We start from the raw sequence: 25,687 nt of genomic DNA on the forward strand, positions 1-25,687 counted from the left end.
TGCTCCACCAGCAGCACTCACCTTTTTTTTTGCTCTGCTGGTGGCCCCCCCTCCATGTATCCCGATATTTTCTTCCTCTCATCTGGTCACCCTAACTGTTAGCCACACAGTGTGGGGAGGCCCGTTCATGCTGAGCTGTTTGCGTTTGGCTGACAGGGATCTTCCCTGATACTAGCCACATGGTGGGTGGGTGTGTGTGTGACGATCGACCCAGAGAATTGGGGGAGAGGGGGTTGGATTGTGCTGCACATGTTACCCGGGGTTCTTTCAACCCAAAGCTCTTGGTAACTTTTACTTTGTACTCTTAAGGACAGGCCACAGGGCAGCATTGTTAGCGCTGAGCTGTTCCTCTAAAACTCCTTGGCTTAAAGCCCATCAATTGTTTCCTTTAGGCTGGCTTCCGCCTCCTTTGGATATTGATACTGCTTCTGGGGTGGAGGATCAGGGCCTGTGACTAGGATTTCTGTATCAATTTTACCACATTCTATTTTTTTCTTGGCCCACACCTCCTGGTACTTGCAAGCTTCCACAGGGCTATCCCCATTCGCTTCTCAATTGTGAGGGCTACTCTCATCTTGTCATTCTTGCGCTTCAGGGTAGGGGAAAGCAAGTCACAAAGTTCCATGAAAGTGCCCTTATACATGTGAAAGTTTTGCAGCCACTGGGAATCATCCCAGACCTGCAACACTATGCAGTCCCACCAGTCTGTGATTGTTTCCAGGGCCCAGAATTGGCGTTCCATGGCATGAACCTGCCCCATTACCACCATGATGTCCAAATTGCCAGGGCCCGTGTTTTGAGAGAAGTCTGTGTCCATGTCCTTATCACTATCATGATCACACTGTCGTCACCTCCTCGCCTGCTTTTGCAAGTTCTGCACATACTGCAGGATAATGTGCAAGGTGTTTACAATGCTCACAACAGCAGCGGTGATAAGCTGAGCAGGCTCCATGCTTGCCTTGGTATGGCGTCTGCAGGAGAGCAGGAAAGCAGAGTTGCAGCAGAATCGGTGGATGATGACAGATGCCACAAGAGTAGATATTTATACAGAACGACGAGAGGACCTGCAAAGTGGATTCATGGCACCAGGAGAGCAGAGTTGCAGTGGAAGCGGTGGAGGATGACAGTTGGCACCGCGCACATTTCCTGAGGAAGAACACACGTACCAGGGAGCCCATGACAGACAACATGGAGAAATTCGCTATCGAGACAAGAGCAGCAGAGCAGAGTTGCAGCGGAAGCAGTGTATGATGACAGTTAGCAGTCCCACTGCACTGACAGCAGCACCCAGGACACAACAGCGGTGTTGGTGAGCTGAGCTGAGCAGAGCAGGCTGCACGCTTGCCGTGGTGTGGCGCCTGCATGGAAAAAAAGGCGCAAAACAATTGTCTGCCGTTCCTTTCATTCAGGGAGGGGCGACTGATGACATGTACCCCAAACCACCCATGACAATGTTTTTGCCCCATCAGGCACTGGGAGCTCAACCCAGAATTCCAATGGGCAACGGAGACAGCAGGAACTGTGGGATAGCTACCCATAGTGCACTGCTCCATAAGTCGATGCTAACCGTGGTAGTGAGGATGCACTCCACCAACTAAATGCGTTTAGTGTGGACATATGCAATCGACTTCTATAAAATCAACCTAATTTCATAGTGTAGACATACCCATAGGAAGCAGGGCACCATGAAATTGACAAGAAAGACAGCCAACAACTGATGCAAGTAACCCACAGCATTTACATGGACATTGTATCTCCCTAACTACACTGACATAAGCCTATGCCTCTCATGGAGGTGGAGTTATTATGTTGGTGTAGAAGGTCACTTACATCATCAGGCCCAAAGCTGTAGTGTAGACCAAACTAGGGCCGCCACAGGTGCAGCTGATCGCGGCACCCACTGGCCGCGGTTCACCACTCCAGGCCAATGGGGGCTGCAAGAAGGGTGGCTAGCATGTCCCTCAGCCCATGCCGCTTCCTGCAGCCCCCATTGGCCTGGAGCAGCGAACAACGGCCAGTGGGAGCCACGATCAGCCGAACCTGCGGACACAGCAGGTAAACAAACCTGCCCGGCCCACCAGGGGCTTTCCCTGAACAAGCTGTGGCCCGACGTTGAGAACCACTGGTGTAGACTCTGACGTAACGTAAGCTGCCTCATGTTAACTTAACTCTGTAGTATAGACCAGGCCTGAGATTCTGAAAGGTAACATGATCATATGCATAGTTTGGTGAATAGGTCACCAACTATGATCAACTCCCAAAAACTTCTAATAAAATAAAACCACAACCATCACTATTTCTAACACATGCACCTATACACATGCACATTTCTAACACATGCACCTATATATTTCTATTTTATTTATGTTGAACAAACCTATTGAAGATCAGTTTGCTTGAATCAGATACAAACTTCTGCTTTGTCCACTAAAATTTGTAATGCAACCAGATTCTATCAGCATGGTCCAAAAATATTCTTTTAAACTAACAGTTTCATGTTGGCGGCTCATGTACAGCTGTGCCAATAACTGACTTTTCAATTCACTGATTATACAAAAAAATCATGTCAACATTTAAAAAAAATACAATTTTAGGGTTAACTGATAAGTTATTTTGTTTTGGGTCCCACACAATGCTGTCTTTGACCCAAAATAAAACATTTTTTAATTTATGTATTTTTATGTAGTTTTACCTTTTAATTTTATAAAATTAGGTAAATTTCAAACAAAGTTATTTTGAATTGAAAAATCAAGACATTTAGAAAATGTCAGAACAAAATGTTTAATTTTCTTTTAATACCTGAAAAAAATAAAATTTGAAATTTACACAAATGTGTGAAATCTTTTGTTTGAGCAGAATCTGTGTTTTTTGGCTAAAAAATGTTTGGCCAAAAAAAAAAAAAAAAGTCACCCAACTCTAGTTTCATGACTCCTACTGAATGTTATATCCTCTCCACAGGAATGGGACCTTTCTCCTCCATGTTTCCATTTCTGACAAGTTTCAGTTGTTGCTATCCATTCCCTTGAATGCAGAGATGTGCAAAGAAACGTAGTGTGCTCACACTCCTGTTTTCCTAGATCAGCTCTCAATCAAATTGACATTATAAAATCACAATCTGCAACTACAAATTGTGCATCTTTGAGTTGAGACTTCTTGTCCCAAGTTCCTTTTTAGAGAGTTAAAAGCTCATGAGTAACATTGTCAGTGTTAATAAATATGTTTCAAGAAAGGTCATCCTAACTTTGATTTGTACCACAGCACCAGGGGTTGAAACCAAGGTGTCGATTAATCGTAGCTAACTCACACAATTAACTCAAAAAAATTGTGATTAATCACAGTTTTAATCACATTGTTAAACAATAGAATTAATAAATTTCAATTGGTAATGTTTTGGATGTTTTTCTACATTTTCAAATATATTGATTTCTATTACAATCCAGAATACAAAGTGTACAGTGCTCACTTTATATTTATTACAAATGTTTGCACTGTAAAAATGATAAAGAAATCGTATTTTTCAATTCACCTCATGCAAGTCTTGTAGTGCGCTATCGTGAAAGTGCAACTTGCAGATGTAGATTTTTTTTTGTTACATAACTACATTCAAAAATTAAACTATGTAAAACTTTAGAGCCTACATGTCGACTCAGTCCTACTTCTTGTTAAGCCAATCACTAAGACAAACAAGTTTGTTTACATTTACGGGTATAATGCTACTGGCTTTTTATTTACAATATCACCTGAAAGTGAGAACAGGCATTCACATGGCACTTTTGTAGCTGGCACTGCAAGGTATTTATGTGCCAGATATGCTAAACATTTGTATGCCCCTTCATGCTTTGGCCACCATTCCAGAGGACATGCTTCCATGCTGATGATGCTCGTTAAAAAATAATGTGTTAATTACATTTTTGGCTGAACTCTTTGGGGGAGAATAGTAGGTCTCCTGCTGTTTTACCTGCAGTCTGCCATATATTTCATGTTATAGCAGTCTCGGATGATGACCAAGCACATTGTTTGTTTTAAGAACACTTTCACTGCAGATTTGACAAAATACAAAGAAGGCACCAACGTGAGATTTCTAAAGATAGCTACAGCACTCGACCCAAGGTTTAAGAATCTGAAGTGACTTCCAAAATCTGAGAGGGACCAGGTGTGGCGCACACTTTCAGAAGTCTTAAAAGAGCAACACTCCGACGTGGAAACTACAGAATCTGAACCACCAAAAGAGAAAATCAACCTTCTGCTGGTGGCATCTGACTCAGATGATGAAAGTGAACATGCGTCAGTCCACACTCTTTGGACTGTATCTAACAGAACCCGTCATCAGCATGGATGCATGTCCTCTGGAATGGTGGTTGAAGCATGAAGAGACACATGAATCTTTAATGCATCTGGCACGTAAATATCTTGTGATGCCGGCTACAACAGTGCCATGCAAACGCCTATTTTCACTTTCAGGTGACGTTGTAAACAAGAAGTGGGAAGTAATATCTCCTGCAAATATAAACAAACTTGTTTGTCTGAGTGACTGGCTGAACAAGAAGTAGGACTGAGTGGACGTGTAGGTGCTAAAGTTTTACATTGTTTCATTTTTGAATGCAGTCATTTTTTATACATAATTCTACATTTGTAAGTTTAACATTCATAATAAAGAAATTGCATTACAGTACTTGTAAGAGGTGAATTGAAACATAACATTTGTTTTTTACTGTGCAAATATTTGTAATGAAAAATAAAGTGAGCACTGTACACTGTGTTATAATTGAAATCAATATATTTGAAAATGTAGAAAACATCAAAAAATATTTAAATAAATGGTATTCTATTACCGTTTAACGGCGCGATTAATCGCACAATTAATTTTTTGAATCGCTTGACAGCCCTAGTTGAAACTAATTGTTTTGGTCATTAGCGTCACAGAGCCACCAGCTAATTTGATCACTAATTATCAAGTAATTTTAAGCAACTCCAATAAATACAGATTAGTGTTAAAAAAAGCTGTTACAAAAATGGATTTGTTCAGACTGCTTGTTTACACAGGGCTTGGCTACATTGGAGAGTTGCAGCGCTGGTGGTGGCTTTACAGCGCTGCAACTCACTCACCGTCCACACTTGCAAGGCACATACAGCGCTGTATCTTCCTGTCTACAGCGCTGGTTGTACTCCACCTCGACCTGGGGAATAACGACCAGGGCCGGCTCCAGAGCCCAGCGGGGCAAGCACCCGCCTGGGGCGGCCCTTTCCCAGGGGGGCGGCAGGCTGGGCCGGCGGACCTGCCGCAGTCATGCCTGCGGGAGGTCCACCGGAGCCCTGGGAGCAGCGGACCTGCCATGACTGCGGAGGGGACGCTCGGCCGGCGGCTCCAGTGGACCTCCTGCAGGCATGACTGCGGACGGTTCGCTGGTCCCGCGGCTCGGCTGGACCTCCCGCAGGCATGCCTGCGGCAGCTCAACTGGAGCTTCCGGACCAGTGAACCGCCCGCAGCTGCGGGAGGTCCAGCCGAGCCGCGCGACCAGCGGAACCTCCGCAGTCATGCCCGCGGGAGGTCCGCTGCTCCCGCGGATCGGGGGCGCCTCCCGGGCATGACTGCTTGGGGCGGCCAAATTTGTAGAGCCGCCCCTGATAACGACTATAACGCTGCTAATGCAGCGCTGCCCGGCCAGTGGGGCCACCAAAAGCACTGTTATTGGCCTCCAAGAGGTATTCGGAGGTATCCCAGAATGCCTGTTCAGCCACTCTGCTCATCAGTTCGAACTCTACTGCCCTGGCCTCAGGTGACCAAGCATCAGACCCGCCCTTTAAATGCCCCGGGGATTTTAAAAATCCCCTTCCTGTTTGCTCAGCCAGGTGTAGAGTGCAATCAGTGAATCTTTCCAGGTGACCATGGCTCCACGTGGCAAACGAGCCCCAGCATGGAGCAATGGCGAGTTGCTGGACCTCATCAGTGTTTGGGGGGAGGAAGCTGTGCAGTCCCAGCTGCGCTCCAGCCGTAGGAATTACGATACCTATGGGCAGATATCAAGGGCCATGCTGGAAAGGGGCCATGACAGGGACACGCTGCAGTGCAGGGTTAAAGTGAAGGAGCAGCGGAGTGCCTATTGCAAAGCCCGCGAGGGAAACCGCCGCTCCGGCGCTGCCTGCCGTTTTTACAAGGAGCTGGATGCGATACTTGGGGGTGACTCCACTGCCAATCTGAGGACCACGATGGACACTTCAGAGCGGGGGGGGAGGAGGAGGAGGAGGAAAGCGAGAGTGAGGATACTGGGGTGGGGGGAGACACCCCGGAGTCCCAGGAGGCATGCAGCCAGCTCTTCTCAAGAGAGGAAGGGTAGCCAGTCGCAGCAGCCGGTACTTGGTGGAAGACAAACAGAGGAGTGGGTTCCCAGTAAGCGGCTTTTATTTTCAGGATTGAAATTTTTTGGGAGAGGAGGGAGGGTTATGGCTGCATGCATGCATGCCTAGATGCGGAACGGCGCATTGATGTGGTCTATCACGTCGTGGTAATCGGCCTCAGTAATCTCTTCAAAAGTTTCAGCCAGAGCATGGGCAATGCGCTTGCGCAGGTTTCTTGGGAGAACCACTGTGGTCCTTGTCCCAGTCAGGCTAACACGTCCGCACCACTGTGCCGCAAGGGGTGGGGGGACCATTGCAAGACACAGGCAAGCTGCATAGGGGCCAGAGCGGAATCCGCATTGCAGTAGAAGACCCTCCTGTGCTTCCCAGGTGACCCGCAGCAGCGAGATATCTTCCAGGATAAACTCTTGTGGAAAATGTTGGGATAGTGTTCAGTGTAGGTGCCCCCTGCAGCTGTTTGCTTTCCCCAATGCACAGAACCCCCGAGGACAGTACAGCCCTGAAATAATCAGTCCCCCTTACTCACCATTTCGGGGCTCCCATGGGTTATGTGCGTTCTCTTTGGGATGGGAAAATTATGCTATTGTGAAGACTGTTACCCTCCTTAACTGCGGGGGAATAACTGTCTGGTATAAACAATGCTGCCTCTGTTAAGTGTTGCATTTTTGCCTTTACAGATGCAACCTTAAGATCTCGGCTGCCTGTGTTATCAACGGCTGAGAGACTACAAAACCTCTGGAAGAAGCCGTGAAAAAGCAAAGACATGCTGCAAGCAGTTATGCAGCACTCTGACACAGAAAATCAAAAAGTGCAGGACTGGAGGGAAAGGGAAAGCAGGATCCCCCAGAGAAATGCAGCAGACAGGAAGAAAAGCACAAAGCACCTGATAAGCATCCTGGAGTGCCAAGCAGACTCTATCCAGGCACTCGTAGCCATGCAGGTGGAGCACTACCATGCCCGCCTCCTCTGCCGCCTTTGTCCCAAAGCTCTTTTCCTTGTGTCCCCATGTCAGCTCAAAACCCCCTTCCCCAGCATCCAGGTTCTTACCACCACCACCAGCTGCCTCCAACACCTGTATGTTCACCAACCAGCCCTGAAAATTACGACCCTTACCCTCTGCACTCAACCCCCCTCAACATGCAGTATATGCACCCTGAAGTGCAGCAGTCATTGCACAACACTCCAGACAGGACATATTCAAACCTGTGACTGTACAGTTACCTATCCCACCCCCCTGCCCTTTTAGGTTCCCAAAAACTTGTGTGTCTGTCAATAAAGTTATTTTCTTTTCAATAAATGAATTCTTGGCTTTGAAAAGAGTCTTTATTGTTGCAGAAAGTCAAAGATACCTTAGCCTAGGAAAGAAACAGGCACTGCAAATCAGCTTAGCAAACACAGATTCCTACTAACATTGTAACCACTGCACTTCACTCCCGTGCAAGGCACCAAACATTACTGTTAGTTTTCAGCCTCAAATTCCTCCCTCAAGGTATCCCTAATCCTTGCAGCCCTGTGCTGGGCCTCTCTAGTAGCCCTGCTCTCTGGCTATGCAAATTCAGCATCCAGGCGTTGAACCTCGGAGGTCCATGCCTGACTGAATCTTTCACCCTTCCCTTCACAAATATTATGGAGGGTACAGCACGCGGATATAACTGCGGGGATGCTGCTTTCCCCCAAGTCCAGCTTCCTTTTAAACGGCCAAAAGCACACTCCACAGTCATTCGGCACCGGCTCAGCCTGTAGTTGAACCATTCCTTGCTGCTGTCAAGGCTCCCTGTGTACGGTTTCATGAGCCACAGCATTAACGGGTAAGCGGGGTCTCCAAGGATCACAACGGGCATTTCGACGTCCCCTACTGTGATCTTCTGGTCTGGGAAAAAAGTCCCGGCCTGCAGCTTCCTGAACAGGCCAGTGTTCCAAAAGGTGCGTGCATCATGGGCCAGCCTGTGTTAATGTCAATGAAACGCCCACGGTGATCCACAAGCGCCTGGAGAACCATGGAGAAATACCCCTTCTGATTAACTACTCGGATGCTAGGTGGGGTGGTGCCAGAATAGGAATGTGCGTCCCATCTATCGCCCCTCCACAGTTAGGGAAACCCATTTGGGCAAAGCCATCCACAATGTCCTGCACGTTCCCCAGAGTCACGGTTCTTCTTAGCAGGATGCGATTAATGGCCTGGCAAACTTGCATCAACACGATTCCAACGGTCAACTTTCCCACTCCAAACTGGTTCCCGACCAATCGGTAGCTGTCTGGAGTTGCCAGCTTCCAGATTGCAATAGCCACCCGCTTCTCCACCGGCAGGGCAGCTCCCAATCTTGTGTCCTTACGCTGCAGGGTGGGGGCGAGCTCAGCACAAAGTCCCATGAAAGTGGCTTTTCTCATCCGAAAGTTCTGCAGCCACTGCTCGTCATTCCAGACTTCCATGACGATGTGATCCCACCACTCAGTGCTTGTTTCCCGAGCCCAAAAGCGGCGTTCCATGGTGCTGAACATGTCTGTGAATGCCACAAGCAATTTCGTGTCGTACGCATTATGCAACTCGCTATCATCGTTGACTCCTCACTGTCACTTTGGATCTTAAGGAATATCTCAAATGCCAAACGTGACGTGCTGGCGAAACTCGTCAGCATACTCCTCAGCAGTTCGGGCTCCATTTCCCACAGAAATCGCGCTGCACAAAAGCCGTTGAAAGAAGCAAGATGGTGCCAAACGTGGATGGAAAAACAGGGATTGCTGGGATGTGAAGCGATGCATCACGGGGCGTTGGGACAGGAAGCAGAATGACCCGCACCCTCCGCCCTCTTCCCACAACCCACGGCGCCAGAATGGGAAGAGGTGCTCTGTGGGATAGCTGCCCATAATGCACCACTCCCAACTCCGCTGCAAATGCTGCAAATGTGGCCACACTGCAGTGCTTTCCCTACACAGCTGTACGAAGACAGCTTTAACTCCCAGTGCTGCACACCTGCAAGTGTAGTCAAACCCACAGTCAGCTCCCTTGACTCAGCAACTCTTTCTTGCCCTGCAAAGCTTTACCTTTGTTTCTCATCTCTGAACTCAACTCATCTAAATGAGAAAATTGCATCAGCTTTATCCCCAATATAGCTAAACCAGTGCAAAAGCTCTTATTTCAGAATGAGTGGCTTATGTCACTAAAGTTAAATGTGTTCCTAGTTACATTATTTAAACCAAAATAAGCTACTCTCAAATCAACTGAAGAATGTTTATACTGCATTGTTTTAAATACATCAGTTTATATTTACACCTCAAGTTGTACTGCTGCAACTTTCTCATGTAGACAGGCCCTCTGTGTCTCACTTGCTGCTGTTCTTCCATTCATTAATGGTTCTCTGCATCTCTGCTGGTTTCTTCTCCTAACTTTACTTTTTGACTTGCTTTTTGCTGCTGCCACAAGCCATCTTTGTCACACTCCCTTTGTTACACAACCTTTGCTGCTGTCAACAAAAAGCCCAATGGTTCATTTCGTTGTGTGGCCTAGGTCCAAAGAGATTTCATAACTGAGATGGTGGAATATATTTCAATTTAATTATGCTTCCCCTCCGGTCTCCCAACTCTGAGATCTGAACAAGCACTGTATTTTTGATATGGGTACGAAAGAACCTTGTGCCTGAAAAAGGCAGATCTTTGTGAAAGCATTTAGCTGTATTGACTTTAATGGGACTCTGTGTGGACATGGATCCCATTGCAGTATCAAGGCCTATGTGAGATGTATATGGGTGGATTCTTTTTTGAAATTATACAATCTAGTAACCTGATGTCTCTTTCCAATGCCAGTTCTGACAATCCCATTATCTATATATTGTACAACACTACTTGATTTTTCAAAAGCTCACTTCTGTTCTTAACAAAATATGCTTTCTTTAAGCAGTACACTTGACACCTGGCAATGTCTTGGTGCTGTGCGGGTTATGCTAAACTGCTGCTCCAGGTTATCAACTGACTTTCAAATATGGATTAACCATCTCTGTAAATTGGTCACATTTCTTATCCATGTGTGAAAAAAAAAGTTGTATAATAGTGGCCCGATCACCCCCTCCCTATACATAGCAATGTTTCTTTCCTTAAAGCCAAACAAAGAATATAGAGAAACATGTCAGTGACAGTTCCATTGAAGCAGACAGTATAATTTGGAAAACAGCCTGTGGTAAACAGAACAAATCACTTGACAAGTCTTTCCCTAGATATTTACCGAATTTAGATATATTATTCACTGATCTTCTGACTGATCCCAAAGTTATATATGGTTAATCCCTTGCAGATCTCACTGAACAATCATTGGGAAAAAGTACCAGTCTACTAGAAAATCATTAGCAATTACCTCACACATATGGGGCCCCCGCCTGACCTCCAGCTGTGTTGCTTATGTTTTGTCACGGTTGGTTTTACCCAGATCACTTTCCAGCCAATTCATAATTATTCAGCCAGGGTGGGATGTAGCAGAGAGAGAACTCTGTTTAAGAGTGGGGTTTGGTCTGTTTTTTCTCTTTCGCTAGATCTGGGCTAAACTCACTGACAGCCAGGTGTCCAGTCTAAGCGTAACTATGATGTCTGTGTGCTGTCACCCTTCTGATTTCTCACAAGATGGCATGGTAAACTTCTACTTGCACTTACTAGTCTTTGTCATTCACTGGTTGGCTACCCCACTTCCACTGGATTTCATTGGTTTGTCCACTTAACTCTTTGTTTGGAATCTTCCCTTGGTGCCTTTTCCATCTACTTTCTGTGCCCAGCTTTCAGGTTCAGCTGACATTTTCTGACCTTAGCTCTGTCACTAAGGTGGTGATCTAATTACAAAGAGACATCAGCAGCCATCTTTCTCTAGTCCTATAGACTCCTCAGTCCTGTATCTTTTCTTCCTGTGGAAATGTTCACTAGACAAAAGATGGTGGGGTAAAATTGTTTCCTTCCCAGCTGGCTGTTCTTACTGGCTTCTCTCCAGTTGGCAGAGGAAATTTAAGATTATGTCTATATGTATAGTGCTGCAGCAGCGCAGCTGTACCAAAACACCTGTGTTGCTGCAACACGTCTGGTGAAGACACTCTATTGCCAGTGGGAGAGAGCTCTCCCATCAGCATGAAAAAAACCCACCTCCGCGAGGGGCAGAAGCTATGTCAGTGGGAGAAACTCGCTCACCGACATAGTGCCGTGTACATGAGTGCTCAGGTCCATGTAACACTACAGGGTTAGGTTGAATTTAGCTGCGTTAGGTGGATTTAAAAATGACCACGTCCACACAACCAACCCCGTTCCCTCAACCTAAAGGGCTCTTAAAATCGACATCTGTACTTCTCCCTGGCGAGGGGAGTAGCACTAAAATCAACTTTGCTGGGTCGAATTTGGGGTAGTGTGGATGCAAATTGATGGTATTGGCCTCTGGGAGCTATCCCAGAATGCTCCATTGTGACTGCTCTGGACAGCACTTTGAACTCTGATGCACTAACCAGGTACACAGGAAGAGTTCCGGGAACTTTTGAATTTAATTTCCTGTTTGGTCAGCATAATGACCTCAGCAGCACAGGTGACCATGCAGTCCCCCCAGAATGGTAGAGCTTAGAATGTTTCTACGCTCCCCCATCATCTCTGTCCCTGAGGTTATTGCAGATTAGAAGGCAAAAAAAATACAACGCACTCACAATGACATGTTTTCTGAGCTCATGCAGATAGGGCACAGCTTAATGCATGGAGGCATTTAGTGGCAGAGGCCAGGAAAGAATTGAGTGTGAAGAGCGGAGGCAGGAGGTGATGCTGACACAAATGGGGGAAGCAAACGGACATGATGAAGCATCTGTTGGAGCTGCAGGAAAGCCAACAAGAGTGCAGACTCCTGCTGCATCCACTGTATAACCACCTACCCTCCTCCCCATGTTCTATAGCCTCCTCACGCAGATGCCCAAGAACGTGGGTGGGAAGGCTCTGGGCACCCAGCCACTCCACTGCAGAGGATGGCCCAAGCAACAGAAGGCTGTTTGATTTTTAGTATGGCTACAATAAGCAATGTGGCCTTGTCCTTCCCTCCTCCCCCACCCCACTCAGGCTACCTTGTCCGTTCTCATTTTTTTTAAATTAATAAAGAAAGAATTCATGGTTTCAAAACAATAGTTACTTTATTTCGAAGTGGGGAGGGTGGTTGGCTTACAGGGAATTAAAATCAATGAAGGGGGGGGGTTACAGCAAGGAGAAACTCACACAACTGTCACACCAAAGCCTGGCCAGTCATGAAACTGTGGCTGAAGGTCTTGAGGGAGGTATCTAAATCCCTTTCCTTGCCCCTCACCTTACCTCAATAGTTCACTTCTGGCTAGCTTAGGCAGCTCCTACTCAGCTGGCTGACTTCTGAGGATGCCTCTCTTAGGAACCTATGTCTCCCCCTGCATTGAATGGAGAGCCAGGTAGCCTCGTTTGGGGATGAGGATTCCACTGGGTGGCACCCACCTAGTGGTTAGGCATTGCAGTGCTGAATGGAACAATACCTAGATACCTTTGAGGCTCTAGACCCACATTCCTATTAAAATTAAATGGAAATTAGGCATCCAAAGTCCTTGCAAATCTCATCTTTGGAGTATAAAACTAATCCATTTAAACATTTAAGTGGTGAAATGTCTGGTTTGCTTGCATGACATATGGACAACTACATGCCATTTGTGTATCTTATTTTAATGTATGTGAAGATAGCTCATGCCCCGAAGAGCTTACATGTAACAAGATGTTAAAAGAATGTGCAAAAAGTAGTAGTATCCCCATTTTGCAGATGGTAAACTGAGGCAGGGTGATTAATTGACTTGTTCAAGGACTCGCAAAAAGTCTGTAATAAAGCCAGGACTTGAGCCTAGATCCTCCAACTTCCAGTCCAGTGCCTTAACCACAAGACAATGCATGTTCCTTTGGTTTCTATGCTGGTCCACTGAGGGTCTTTCATTAGCACAATGGCTGATCTGTGCAATTTTAATATTGCACAATGACTTGAATGGTTATCAGCAAATAGCCCTGTAAGAAGGTTGCCAAACTACTTGGGAAACTTTAAAAAAAGTTAAAATTCATATCAACAAGGTTTTGAGAGTTTAAAAGATTAGCCCATACTTATGACCCTATTCTATGAAGTTTACTAGAATCTAGGGAAATCACTGAGAATTATAATGGTATATACAACCTGTGTCTCTCTTTCTTTGGACTAATGAGCAGTTAACTGAATTTGAACTTTGATATCAGTTATGCTAGTAACAAATATGAGAGGAAGAGTATTATAGTGTTACTAAGCATTTGGCCAATGAAACCTCTTGCTGTTGAAATATCTTTTTTTCAGTCCTTATGTCATCCTCTTTACAATGTAAATAGAACTGTCTCACGGCAGCAATGGTGAATTTAACTTGGTCTATTCGAGTTTCACACCATTCATTCAGGCTTGCTGAGCTTTGCATAAAGTTTAGAACTCTGCAGAAATTTCAGCTTGCAGGGTAGGCATGAAAGTCTGAGCGTTGCATAGGCCTAGGAATGTCAGCATATTCAACTTGTAAACACCGGGCTTGATTCTCCTTTCACTTAGTGTACAGAAACACCACTAAAGTCAAAAGATCTACACTGGTGTAAAAGTGATGATAGTCAGAAGAGAATGAGACCCTTTAGTTATAAGGAGCCTTTTTGTTTCAAGTTTAGGAGTATAGTTGTGAGAGTTTAGAAAATATGCATTATTTACTATGTTGTACAGCAAAGAACTAAAATTAAAGAAGCAGGAAGGCAGCAGCAGCTCTTAAAACTAATTTACAAATATGAACCATTTCACCTTGCCACAATTTATTTGATGAATTAGTTTGTTTAGATTTACAAAAATGTTATAAAATATGTTTGAGATCCCTCTCTGCCCCAGACTTCACCCAGAACACACAGATTGTAGACTTGTACTCCAGAAGCATTGTGGGAATTAGGGATTGGCAAAACATGCTGAAAAGGGAGTGGCCATATATAATTTGCAAGAGACTGCTTGGGGGTTGGTCTTTCAAGCAGCTCCAGAGAGAGCCTGGGAAGAGACCTAAAAAGGAACCCCAGGAAAGAGGAAGTTGGTACAGAGCTCAATGGAAAATCTTGGGGGCTGGTTACAGATGGTATTTTGAGTACCCTAATTTGGGGTAGAGTGTAGGAAGTAGCTCTAGAAGAAAGAGAATTTGAGATAGTTTGTGGAGGATAGACTAGATGGCCACTTTGTTTGTCTAGGGTCTCAGAGAAGTAGCTTGTGGAAGATGGAGAAGCTGAGTTCCACTATGACTGAGTGTCTACTAGAAGGTGTTGTGGATATTCTATGGGGACCCGCTGCACCAAAGGAATTACCGACTATGGAGGAAGGGCTTCGGCCCAGACAGAGAACAACAGGGTAAAGGGTTGCTTGTGTTAAAGTCCCATTATAAAATATGTTCTATTAGCCTGGAAGTCACAGAATGGTCTTGGTTTGGCTGGACAGCCAAACTACCCACCCAGGTATGGAAGAGAGAAGCTCAGGCAGTGGCCATGTTTCCATGATAAAGAGGTAAGTGCTCTGCTACACACCCAAAGAGGCAAAAATCTGGATCCACCACCCTCATGACTAGACACAACAATATTACTGTGATGAGAGCTATGGTTCTGATCAAAAACATTTAAGCACATGCTTAACTTTAAGCATGAAAGTAGCCCCACTGAAGTTATAATAATGGGGCTACTCATGACTGAAGTTAAAATGTGCTTAAGAGTTTGGCTGGAGTAACACCCATATAAGTATCTAGACACACTAGACAGAAAGGGCCTCCTATGAAGACAGACAAGAGAAAAAAATCTGGATGCAACCATTGTAATATTTAAATAGCTTTTTCCCTGATTCACCACATACACAATAAATTGCAGAGAAAGCCAGCAGCATTAAAAGCACATAAATCTGTAACAATTTGCTAGCGTGAACCATAGCATCTGGAGAGGCAGGAATTAGTGAAAGAAGTTGAGTAAAACTGGAGCAGATATGAATCAGAGCCAAAACTGAAGAGGACCCAGAACTCTCTTCTGACTTAAAACAGTTATTATAATTGTGTAATTTCATCTCTAGCTATTTTTGCCTCCTTCTGCGTCCTCTACTGTATGTTACGGCTGGTGCATTAGAAATACCATAAAAAGGGCCATTATTCTTTGCCACACCTCTGATATATTTACTGGAATGTCTATTCTGCTGATATCTGAAGCTCAGTTTTTTGCTGAGATTGTGTAGCTACCTCTTGTTTCAGGCTAAGGAGATTCTCCACCACCTCCAGTCTGTACATAACTCAAAAACTGCTCAATCAATTTTGTTGAAACTTTTAGAAAAATCACCTTTGAGTAGAGATGGATCTGACACATTTCAGCTCTAGATGAAAAGATTGAGAAAGTTATGGAGTGAAAAATAAATATATTTTGCATTAGTGTCTCTCTAGAGTGGGGTTTTCAGAAATTTGGCACTGTTATAGCGCTGCTCCCATTGAAGTTGATGGAGGCAAAGTTAGGCCAATGCTGACCACTCTTTAAATTTGCATATTATGTCATAGTCACTGGGCATCTTGATTCATGAGATTAGTCAGATTGACTTAACCAGAAATCTCCACGTTGTTGCCGGCACAGAGGCCCCAAGGCAGCAACAGTGGTTCGTTGCCCGGTGTGCTTCGCTCCAATAAACACACCAAGGTGGAGAAGCAGATAAAGTTTATTTGAGCCCAAATAAGGTGCAAGGGAGACATAGCAATCTCAAATCCTGCACACCGATACAAGCCGCTTTTCTCTTCTTATACATGATTTCAGCTAAGCATTCCCCATTACCCCCCACTCCTCCCCCTTACCCCCCCTTCTTCCCCCTCCCGTCTATTTTCTATAGCAAATACATCATGCAAGTAGCAATTACACTAAGCAGTTAAGTCATACTTGGCAGCAAACAAATCATCTCGTTAGTGACTTTCTCTTGACCGGTTATTTTGTTTTCCTCCCTTTGATTCGTTATCCTGCCTTCCCTTCCTCCTTTTCAGCCAGGTGCAAGCAGGCCTTATAATTGCCTCCTGGTATCAGTGTTGCACTGATAACTAGCTGAGGTCGATTAAAGTTCAAACAAACATGGAAGCGCTTTGGTCAGACATGGAGTGACTTTAGTTCATTCAGGCCTAATACAGATGCCTGATGACACCAACAACGTGAATACTGTTGCACACACACTTTGGTGTTTCCAGGATTAGGCCTATGATCATAGTAGCTGCGATCTCACTTGCTCTGGTGGTGGGAAACTGCAGCTAAAATTTCTCAGGAAGTTAAGTAATTCATTAGTTGTAATTAGTTGCAAATTATACCACTCCAGAGTTTATGGGGTTGGTATCTGGACCTAGGATTTTGACTCAGCCCCTGCTCTAAGATTGTAATTGTTTCAAATTTTGTTATAATGCAGTGTTATTCAATTTTTCCCCTCTGAGATCTTAAGATGTTTTGAATTTTTAGCTCTAACCTTTGCAGGTCACCTTTATGGAGTCTATAAGACAACACACAGATAGGAGGGAGGACTCTGGGATCCTCCTATTTTGATGATTATTGCAAGGTGAGAACCTTAAGTTGTAGAAGAAACAGCAAGTAGCAAAATTGAAATAAATTGGGTCAGCTCTCTGATAAGTCAGCACACATTTTTCTCTTCTCTACTCCATATCATGTAAAAACAACCCCCCAAAAACTTGTTTTATTTGTGCTTTTTTTTTTTAAAGCTTTGTGGCGCTTGGATCAATATTTTAATCTCCTAGTATAGGGAGTGGTATTACAATATCATTTGATATCTCACACACTGTGGTACTTTGGCACTTTTTTTTTTTTAATATTTCTTCGGTGTGAGAATTATTTTTTTAACTGGAAAACCAGGAAGATTCTCTGATCCTCCTCCAAGTCAATGAAGCTATGTAATTTATACCATCTGAGGACTGACCTTTAGGAGCTTAACCATAAAAAGCATATGTTCATTAAGGAATTAGAAGTCAGAGCTCAGCTACCATGATGAAAGGTGATGCACAAGATACGACAGATATAATAGGTAGTACTCAAAATAGATAGGACAGCAATAGCCTTCAGGAATACAAAACTGTTTTTAACTATTTATATTAAAGGGGATTTAAAAGAGGATTTATATTAAACACTGCAAGAGTCAGCGCATTGTGTTTTGAAAGACAAACCATGACATCTTCAATGTGCCTTATGGGTCCACACGTCTTTGCAAAAGAAGATTAAGTTTAACTGATCTCCTATGAATATTTTAGCATATGGAGAGTTTACCCAGTTACATCATGAACAACTTAACCTACTGTGCCTCTCTCAAATCTATATATAGCAATCAGTAACATTACATTTCATTTCCTAAATAGGCTTCATCATGACTTTCGATTTTCCTTGATTGGGGGTTTTTCTAGCTGAATGGGTGCAGCCACAGCCTTTTTTTTTTTTTGGCGGGGGGGGGTGGTTGGTCTGTGATGATGTAGGTGTCCAGGGGATGTATCAGTTTTTGCCCATTTATGAGTAATCGCTCTTCAGTTATGAAATGGTGTTACTCTTCAAGTCAAGACCCCTCCCCCAAAGTCCAACAGCGATTGCCTTTTGTCTTTTCAGGTGCAGCGAATGCAGTGGGAGGAGGGGTCTACCCCCTTCTTTTTATAGCCCTGTTCCTGCTTTCAGAAGCATTTCCAGCTGGGAGTAAGGCAAAAGGCAGGCTAGTGAAGAACAGAAACCCTATGCTATTCCTTTGCAAAAATGTAGATTTTTCTTCCAGCTCCCTTTCCTGCCAAACCTTAGCCACCTAGCAGAGGTTTTCAAGCTGTAGGCCACACCCTCCCTGGGGGTGCAGGGTATGTAGTATCAGCAGCCCCTGCTAGGGAAAGGAGTTGACAGCAGGAGTCCCTGGCCACCAGTCTCCCTGCCCCAGCCCAGGGGGCATAACCAAAACTGTTAACTCAAAGGGGAGCAGCTCAGCTCAAAAGTTTGAAAATTGTTACTTAGCAGTGACCTATGGTCTATCAGCCTTATTGATCCCTGGCTGAGGCATCAGCTCGCCTTTTGTTGCTGAGGAACTGGTTTAGTTACTCCCCAGATTTTATCTGGGAAACATAAGCTGCAATAATGACTGAAGTATATGTAAGCTTATGAACATAATGTCGCTATGTGCATTCTGCTTGATATTGATCAGCAAAATAGGACTTTAAGTCATACCTGTGATGTGGTGCTTGACTCTGCTAGATAGCCCCACTGCCTGGCCATTCTAGGGATTAGCTTCATGAGGTCAACACGCTTTTCCACAGTTGCTCGCCATCTCTTTCCCCCTTGCTCCACGAGTTGCTGCTGCCTCTTCATGACTCAGCCCTCCAGCCAAGTCCCTACACACATTTTCCCCTTCCAAAGTATCAAAGGATTTCCTCCTCAGTCTTAGAGAAGTTTTGACTTCCTTATCTTACAGTGCCACTTCCTCAGTGGCTGGCAGAGGAACCTGGGCCAACTTTCTACTCCAGCTGCCAGCATAGGAATTCTTTAGTCAGCAGAGAAGATCTGTTCTCTCTCTCGCTCTCTCTTTTCCTGACCATTGGTATTTCCCATCTCTCAGGGTTTGCCAGCCTCACAACTCCCTCCTCCCAAGGAGTAACTTGACTCTGTAGATCTAGAACACTCTTCCTTTCTCCCTCAGAGTGACTATAGGTTTTCCCAGTAGCTCTTTCTGTTCCTACTTTCCTGTCTTTATAAACCCAGCCTGGCTCTTCTGCCTCAGCTGGGCTCCCTCCCTCAGTCAGGGGATTACTTAGCCACCTGATTCCCCTCAACTGTGGCCTTTCAGGTTAATCAGCCCCCTTCTCAATCTACATTAACCCTTTCAGGGCAAGCGAGCGGTATCACAATACCTTGTACAAACATTATTACAATAGTATGATGGGCATGAACACACAGTATGCTCTGTCACAGTTCCTATAAAATGAGAAAAGATTTCCACACTTAGCATTTAGTGCTAAGAATTTAAAATATATCTGGTAGTTCCCTGGACAGATCTCCAGACTGTATTTGTAGAGGACTGCTCACTGGGGGAAGTTGGCCAGCCTATGTAAACTATTTTTTGTACATAGTGCATAGACAAACAAGAGGAAGGAAATTAAATACTCCTTTATGTGCCTGACCCTAAAGGCCAAAGAGGAGAATGGAAAGGATCTCATTGATTTCAATAGGCTTTGGAATACATCCTGTATCATCCCTCTCCATTCTCCTCCCACTAGGAATTATTCTGTCTTGTTGAAGTCACAATCAAAAACTCCCCTCTAGACCCATAGAGGTAGTTATTTTTTATTTGAATACATTAATCAAGCTCAGCAGCTGTACTTTAAAAAAATAGATTTAGACATATATTGTTTTTTTCTTATCTTGATCTCGAATATGATGAGGAGCCCTATCAAAGCAGCATGAAGTGGAAAGGTTTGCTGATCTTCCTAAAAAGCTAGCGTGTTTTCAGAACTGCAGCAATAGTTTGTAATGATAGCAAGATTGTTAGAGCACAGTTTGCATCAGAGATGACTCACTGATTTCTTTTTTTTTTTTTACTAGAAAACTTGACAGGACAAATTCATAGAAGATAAGCAGGTAGATGAGGGGGTTTTCCATTCATTTTCAATGAATGAAAAAATGTAAAACAATTATTTATCAGAATTTTGAATGTCACTGAATTGGTTTAATGAATTTAACCTAAAACAGAATGTCAAAGAGTTAACCTTTTAATAATTTGTAGTAGTTGCTCATGCAGTTTCATTTGTCTGGCTAGCTCTCAACTCAACCCTCTCACTTTGAATTTTGGGCTGTAGGGATGATTGTTTCTGTAACAGAGAAATACTTAGACCAGTGCTGAACACTTAGACCTTTAATGCTTCTGTGATCATCTTACTTTGACATCTTACTTCTGTAAATCATATCCCAGGATTCTACTCACTGTCCCTAATGTTTCTACTGCCTATAAAAGCTTTAGTTTCCTTTTTAATCATGCCTCATTTTATGACATTTCATAATGTTATATATTGTGTAACTGAGATATCACTGCCACAGTCATCTCCTGTAGCCTCTGGAACTGCTATAGTAGGATGTTTTGAGGGCAGTCACATTAGGTTGCTTCCATTCCTCCTCAAATTACTGTTCTTTTACATATTACCAATCAAATCTCTCTCTCACACACACACTTTATACAGAAGGGAAAATACTTAGGCCAAATTCTGACTGACTCTCTGTAAGTAACTTTTATGGGACTACTCATATGCTTAAATGTAAGCACCTGCACAGCTGGGTATACATAATCCCTTATTAATCTTTAGAATATAACTATAGGTACATTTTCTTTTGTTATTCACTGGACAACATGATTAGTCATAAGTCAATTTGCTTCAGTGGAGTTTCATCCACTCACATCAAGGAAAAATTTGGCCCTAGGAATACCAATGATAAATTACCTTTTCATTAAAAAAAACCCTAACCAATCCATCAAAAACATCAATGTGCTGCTACTGTTTGAATTATGACTTGGTGTCACATATATGGATGGTTTAGTCATCACTTCTTCTGTTTAATGTTTGTCAGACAATAATATCTGGCAGTAGTTATAAGCATCTCCAGAAAGGTATTAATGATGCAGCTAACTAGTTCATCATTTTGCTTTGAATGTTTTACTTTTTTATGTACAGTAAATTGTACTATTCGTATGCTTAAAGTTAATCATGTGCATAAAAATCAGAGTGTAAACCTATACTTACAATGAAGGATCATGAATATATTGACAAGCCAGACAAGCAAAAATTGAGAGCTTTATTAATTCACTTAAATTTGACAATATAAATGGTTTAAAATTTGTATTTAGTTTTGTGCTTTATATGCTCAGAAAAATTATAAGAAAACAAGTGAATATTTCTCTAATATTCTTCTTCCTTAGGCTGAAGCAGAAAAGTATGTCATAGGCATCACAGTGCAAAATAACAAAACAATATTTTTAAAGAAAAAAACTGCCACTTATATTCAGAAAGGACATAACTAGTAAAAACAAACAAACAAACACTCTCCTCCACTCCTATAAGGTATAATGTACTGAAAACAGCACAATTCAAAACTTGCATTTTAATCAGGTGGTCCTGATAACCATATAAACCACAATGCACTAGGGAGCCCCATAAAGAACTTAATTGAAATCAATGGGAGCTTTGCCATTGACTTCAATGGGAGCAGACCCAGACCCAAAAGGAAGTAGTTTTATTTAAAAAATATATATAATAAGCTGGATACTCACTAGAAATACAAGCAGTAAAGAGTCCTGTGGCACCTTATAGACTAACAGACGTATTGGAGCATGAGCTTTCGTGGGTGAATACCCACTTCGTCGGATGCATGTAGGTATTCACCCACGAAAGCTCATGCTCCAATACGTCTGTTAGTCTATAAGGTGCCACAGGACTCTTTGCTGCTTTTACAGATCCAGACTAACATGGCTACCCCTCTGATACTAGAAATACACTTGCTATTTGAATGCTGCAGCATACAGTAGCAATATTCTGCATTCCTATTCCACCCCCAAAAAACCGAATTAAGAAAATGTTAAAATGGCAAAATCAAGCTTTCAAAAGTTGCTTAATTGGACCTATTATGTATGATAAACACTTTATCATGATCACATACAATTTTTAGTACAGGACTCTTGCCTCATTCAGTGCATAGAATGGGTGGTGCTGACTGAATGGGAAGCTCAATGTTTCTTTTTATCCTCATCATTCTAAGTATGGTTTTATGCATAATTACTGTGCACCGTCCAAACCCTGCACTCAAGAGCAGCCCCAGCTGATTTGCTGGATGAGGAAAATGTTTTCAGTGCTGTCTCCTCTCCACCCCATCGCCTCTGAGTGGCTGCAGGTGTGTGGAGGAGGGCAAGCAGTGGAGTGGTACAGGGCCACCTGGAAGTTAGCAACTAGGGTGGTAACCCTGCTCACCTGTCCCTAGAATCAGCTGCATATGGAATTATTCATTTCCTCATGGGCTTTTCTATGCAGTTCTCACCACCATAACTTAGTTCTTGAATGAATTTATCTTCACCATCTGGGTGTGAGGTAAAATGATATATTACCTCCATTTTAACATGGAAAATAAGGCACAGATCAAGATAGAAATTACCAAATTACTACTTTTGGAGCCCAATTTGAGACCCTAAGGGCCTAAGCAAAGCTCCTATTCAGCACTTCTGTAAATCATATCCCAGGATTCTACTCACTGTCCCCTCTGTTTCTATCTCCCCATCCCCAGATCATGTCCCCACACCATTATTCTCCCATTGCCCTCCTCCCTCTGCTCCGTTCCCATTCCCTACCTGTTTCTCCTTCTGCTCCAGATCCTGTCCTCACCATTCCCTGCTCCTGTATTTACCTTCTCTTCCATCCTATCCCTTTCCTCTCTGCTCCTATCCTTCCATGCTCCTGCCCCTCTTCCCACTTCTGCGCCTGCTCCCTTCTTGTTCCCAACTATGCCTTCCTTGCCCTTGCTTCCTGCTCCTTTCCCCCCATCCCAACTCCTGCTCCTATCCCTCTTCCATCCTGAATTCCTACCTTTGTCCTCCTGCCCTGAATCTCTTCCCCTCACCCCCTTGCTCTCCATCCTTCATTCAAGTCAGGCTTCTCCCTCTTTCTTCTGAATGTGAGAACACTCTCCTTGTTCTCAGTCCTGGTGCCACAGTGATGTGCAGTACCCAGAAGGAGCTCAGTCCTGCTGGGATGGAGCATGCTCAGTTCCTCACCAGGGATGGCATAAGTACAGTCCAATTCGCATATGGTAGTCAAGAGGGGATGAAAACTTTAGCTGTCAAACACTAACAAATCTGTACTGAGCATGTGCAATCTGTGTTTTTTCAGAGACTTATAACGTGGGCAAATTTTGGAAAATTTTTACAAAGATGTAGCAAGCATATCCCTTGCTCTAAAACATAGATGCACTATAATTTCTCCACAAAATAGTTGTAAGTATTTTTTAATATGGGCAACATCATATTTCCCCTAATCTCTGAGAAATGGCTGATCCATTTTTAGCTGAAACTTGAAAAAAAAATTTAAAAAAAATCAGCCATTGGCAGAGACGTAGCCTGGAAAACTTTAGCATGAATGGTCTAAACTTAAGCAAAATTATAAGCAACTGAAAAAGAGGGTCTTATAATGGAAAGTAGCAAAGAATCCATGCATCCGACGAAGTGGGTATTCACCCACGAAAGCTCATGCTCCAAAACGTCTGTTAGTCTATAAGGTGCGACAGGATTCTTTGCTGCTTTTACAGATCCAGACTAACACGGCTACCCCTCTGATACATAATGGAAAGTGTTATGCAACCTAAAACTATAAGCGTCACTACCTGTACTGCCTATAACACAGTTTCATTATAAAACAGATTTCAGAACTGATTTTATATCACAACCCTTTGTGCTTTTATTTGGCTTTCATTTTATTATGTACACACACGGTCCTATACAAATTATAATATAAAATCTTTAAATAGCACATTGTAGGTATATTGTATATATCCTCTCATATCAAAGGATGGCCTGGCAGGAACCCTGCCTCACTCTCCCTCATTCATTTTGAGAATAGCCCACTTATACCCAGAGTCTTTAAAACTAATATGCCCCCTCCTTTGGGGCTAATCTCATTAGATTAACTAACTCTGCCCATAAAGGGCACATTTTTTAGATTTAGGGTTTCCCAGGCCCCTTTTCTGGGGCTGGGTGCTTCAAGCTGTGGCTTCCTTGGCTTGTAGCTCTCCCCTCAAGTTCAAGGTCTTCATGGCCCTCCTTTTTGGGGGGCTACGTGCGTTCAGTTTTGACTTCCCAAGCCTTTAAACTCTTCCTCTTTCCAGTTCAGGGGTTTCACACTCCTTCCTGGGGCAGTGTTTCTAGTCCTGACCATGCTGTTCTGTAGACTGTCCCCTTGGGTTCAGAATTTCATCGCACTGCTCCTTACAGCTTACATCCTAGCTGAGCTCTTCCTCTCAGGACTTGCCTACTCAGTCACTTAATTTGCAGCAAGCTAGGGGGTAAAGCTACTTGTATTAGCCTGCCATGCACTAACTCTCCATATGGACCCTACTACATTGCACTAAAAGTTCCCTCATGTATTTTGTGATACTCCCCACTTTAAAGCAGCTCCCCCCTTGACTGAACTTAGATCCTCTGTTTTGAGTCACCCACCCAGTCAACTAATCAGTCTCTGAATCTTCTCCAACTGGATCTAATAAGCCCAATCCTCTGTCTGTGCTGGCTGGGACGGTGAAGAACCTCTGGAGCTGCAGGAGGAGCAGAAGGTGGAGTTTCAGGAGGCAAAGTTGATGTGGGGGGTTGGAAGGTGCATCATTAATTGCTGGTCTGAGAGGGGTACAGAATTATTAGAATTTTCAGGTTAAAAAACTCTTTACCATCAGGCACATGGTAAGAGCTCCTGCACCAGGGGTCAGAATCACTTTACATCTGGGAGAGTTGGCACCACTGTAACTGCTCCATACACTGGGAGTGGGCAGAGGAAGTTCAAAAATCAAAAGACAGACCCCCCCCAAAATGACAAATTGGTCTCAAAATCCTGAGATTTATTTTTAAATCTCATGGTTTTGGGTATGGAGATACTGCTGAAGAGAGAGGGTGAGGTGGGACAAGGCTCTCTCCTGACTCAGGTAGCGAATAGGCTACAGAAGCAGGTTACTTCTATTTAGTAGGTAGTGGTGGGGGTAAGGACCTCCCAGACTCACCAGCTGCACCAGTAGTCCTCCAATGGAAATGGGCGGTTCTGCACCCTGTAATACATCAGTCACACCACCATTACCTTATTAGTGGGTTTTAGCCCTATTAGTCCCTAATGACCAGCTGCCCATTTCTGAGTGCATTACATTATTGGAAGATAGCTTATTTAAAATGGTCAGAGAAGGGACCAACAAGGTGTGTTTCTCAGTTCCTCCCACATAAGAAGATTTTAGGGCTGACTTCAAGACCGGAGGAGGTAGTTTGGGTGGCCATTTACTCCATTCTCTGTGTCTAGGGATAGTAGAAGGAGCCCAGAAAATAACTAAAGCAGTCACTGGGAGAGAGAAAAAGATGTTGTGGGGGAAAAGACAGTACCTGGGAGAGGGAAAGCATAGGGACCTACCAGACCATTGTCCCTTTAAGGACCTGGGTCCTTGTGGAATGTTGGGGGTAAATTTCCCCTCTCTCTAGGCCCAAGGAGCAGCTGCAATAAGGTCCTCTTCTACCCCTGTCCAGGCCTGTGGTGAGTGCATT

The 25,687-nt window shown here is 43.8% G+C and overlaps 1 protein-coding gene across 1 annotated transcript in view; it reads right to left on the minus strand.

Annotated features, from left to right (window-relative positions):
* The window catches only part of PPFIA2 (PTPRF interacting protein alpha 2), a 677,602-nt gene extending 658,520 nt beyond the window's left edge, over nucleotides 1-19,082 (minus strand). The window contains exon 1 of the mRNA XM_044979837.1: nucleotides 18,960-19,082. Coding sequence (XP_044835772.1) covers nucleotides 18,960-18,975 — 16 coding nt within the window. The 5' untranslated portion in view covers nucleotides 18,976-19,082. The remainder of the gene's footprint in view (nucleotides 1-18,959) is intronic.
* Nucleotides 19,083-25,687: the final 6,605 nt, after the last annotated feature.

This window comes from Mauremys mutica, chromosome 1 (genome assembly GCF_020497125.1).
Source record: "Mauremys mutica isolate MM-2020 ecotype Southern chromosome 1, ASM2049712v1, whole genome shotgun sequence".
Lineage (NCBI taxonomy): Eukaryota > Metazoa > Chordata > Testudines > Geoemydidae > Mauremys > Mauremys mutica.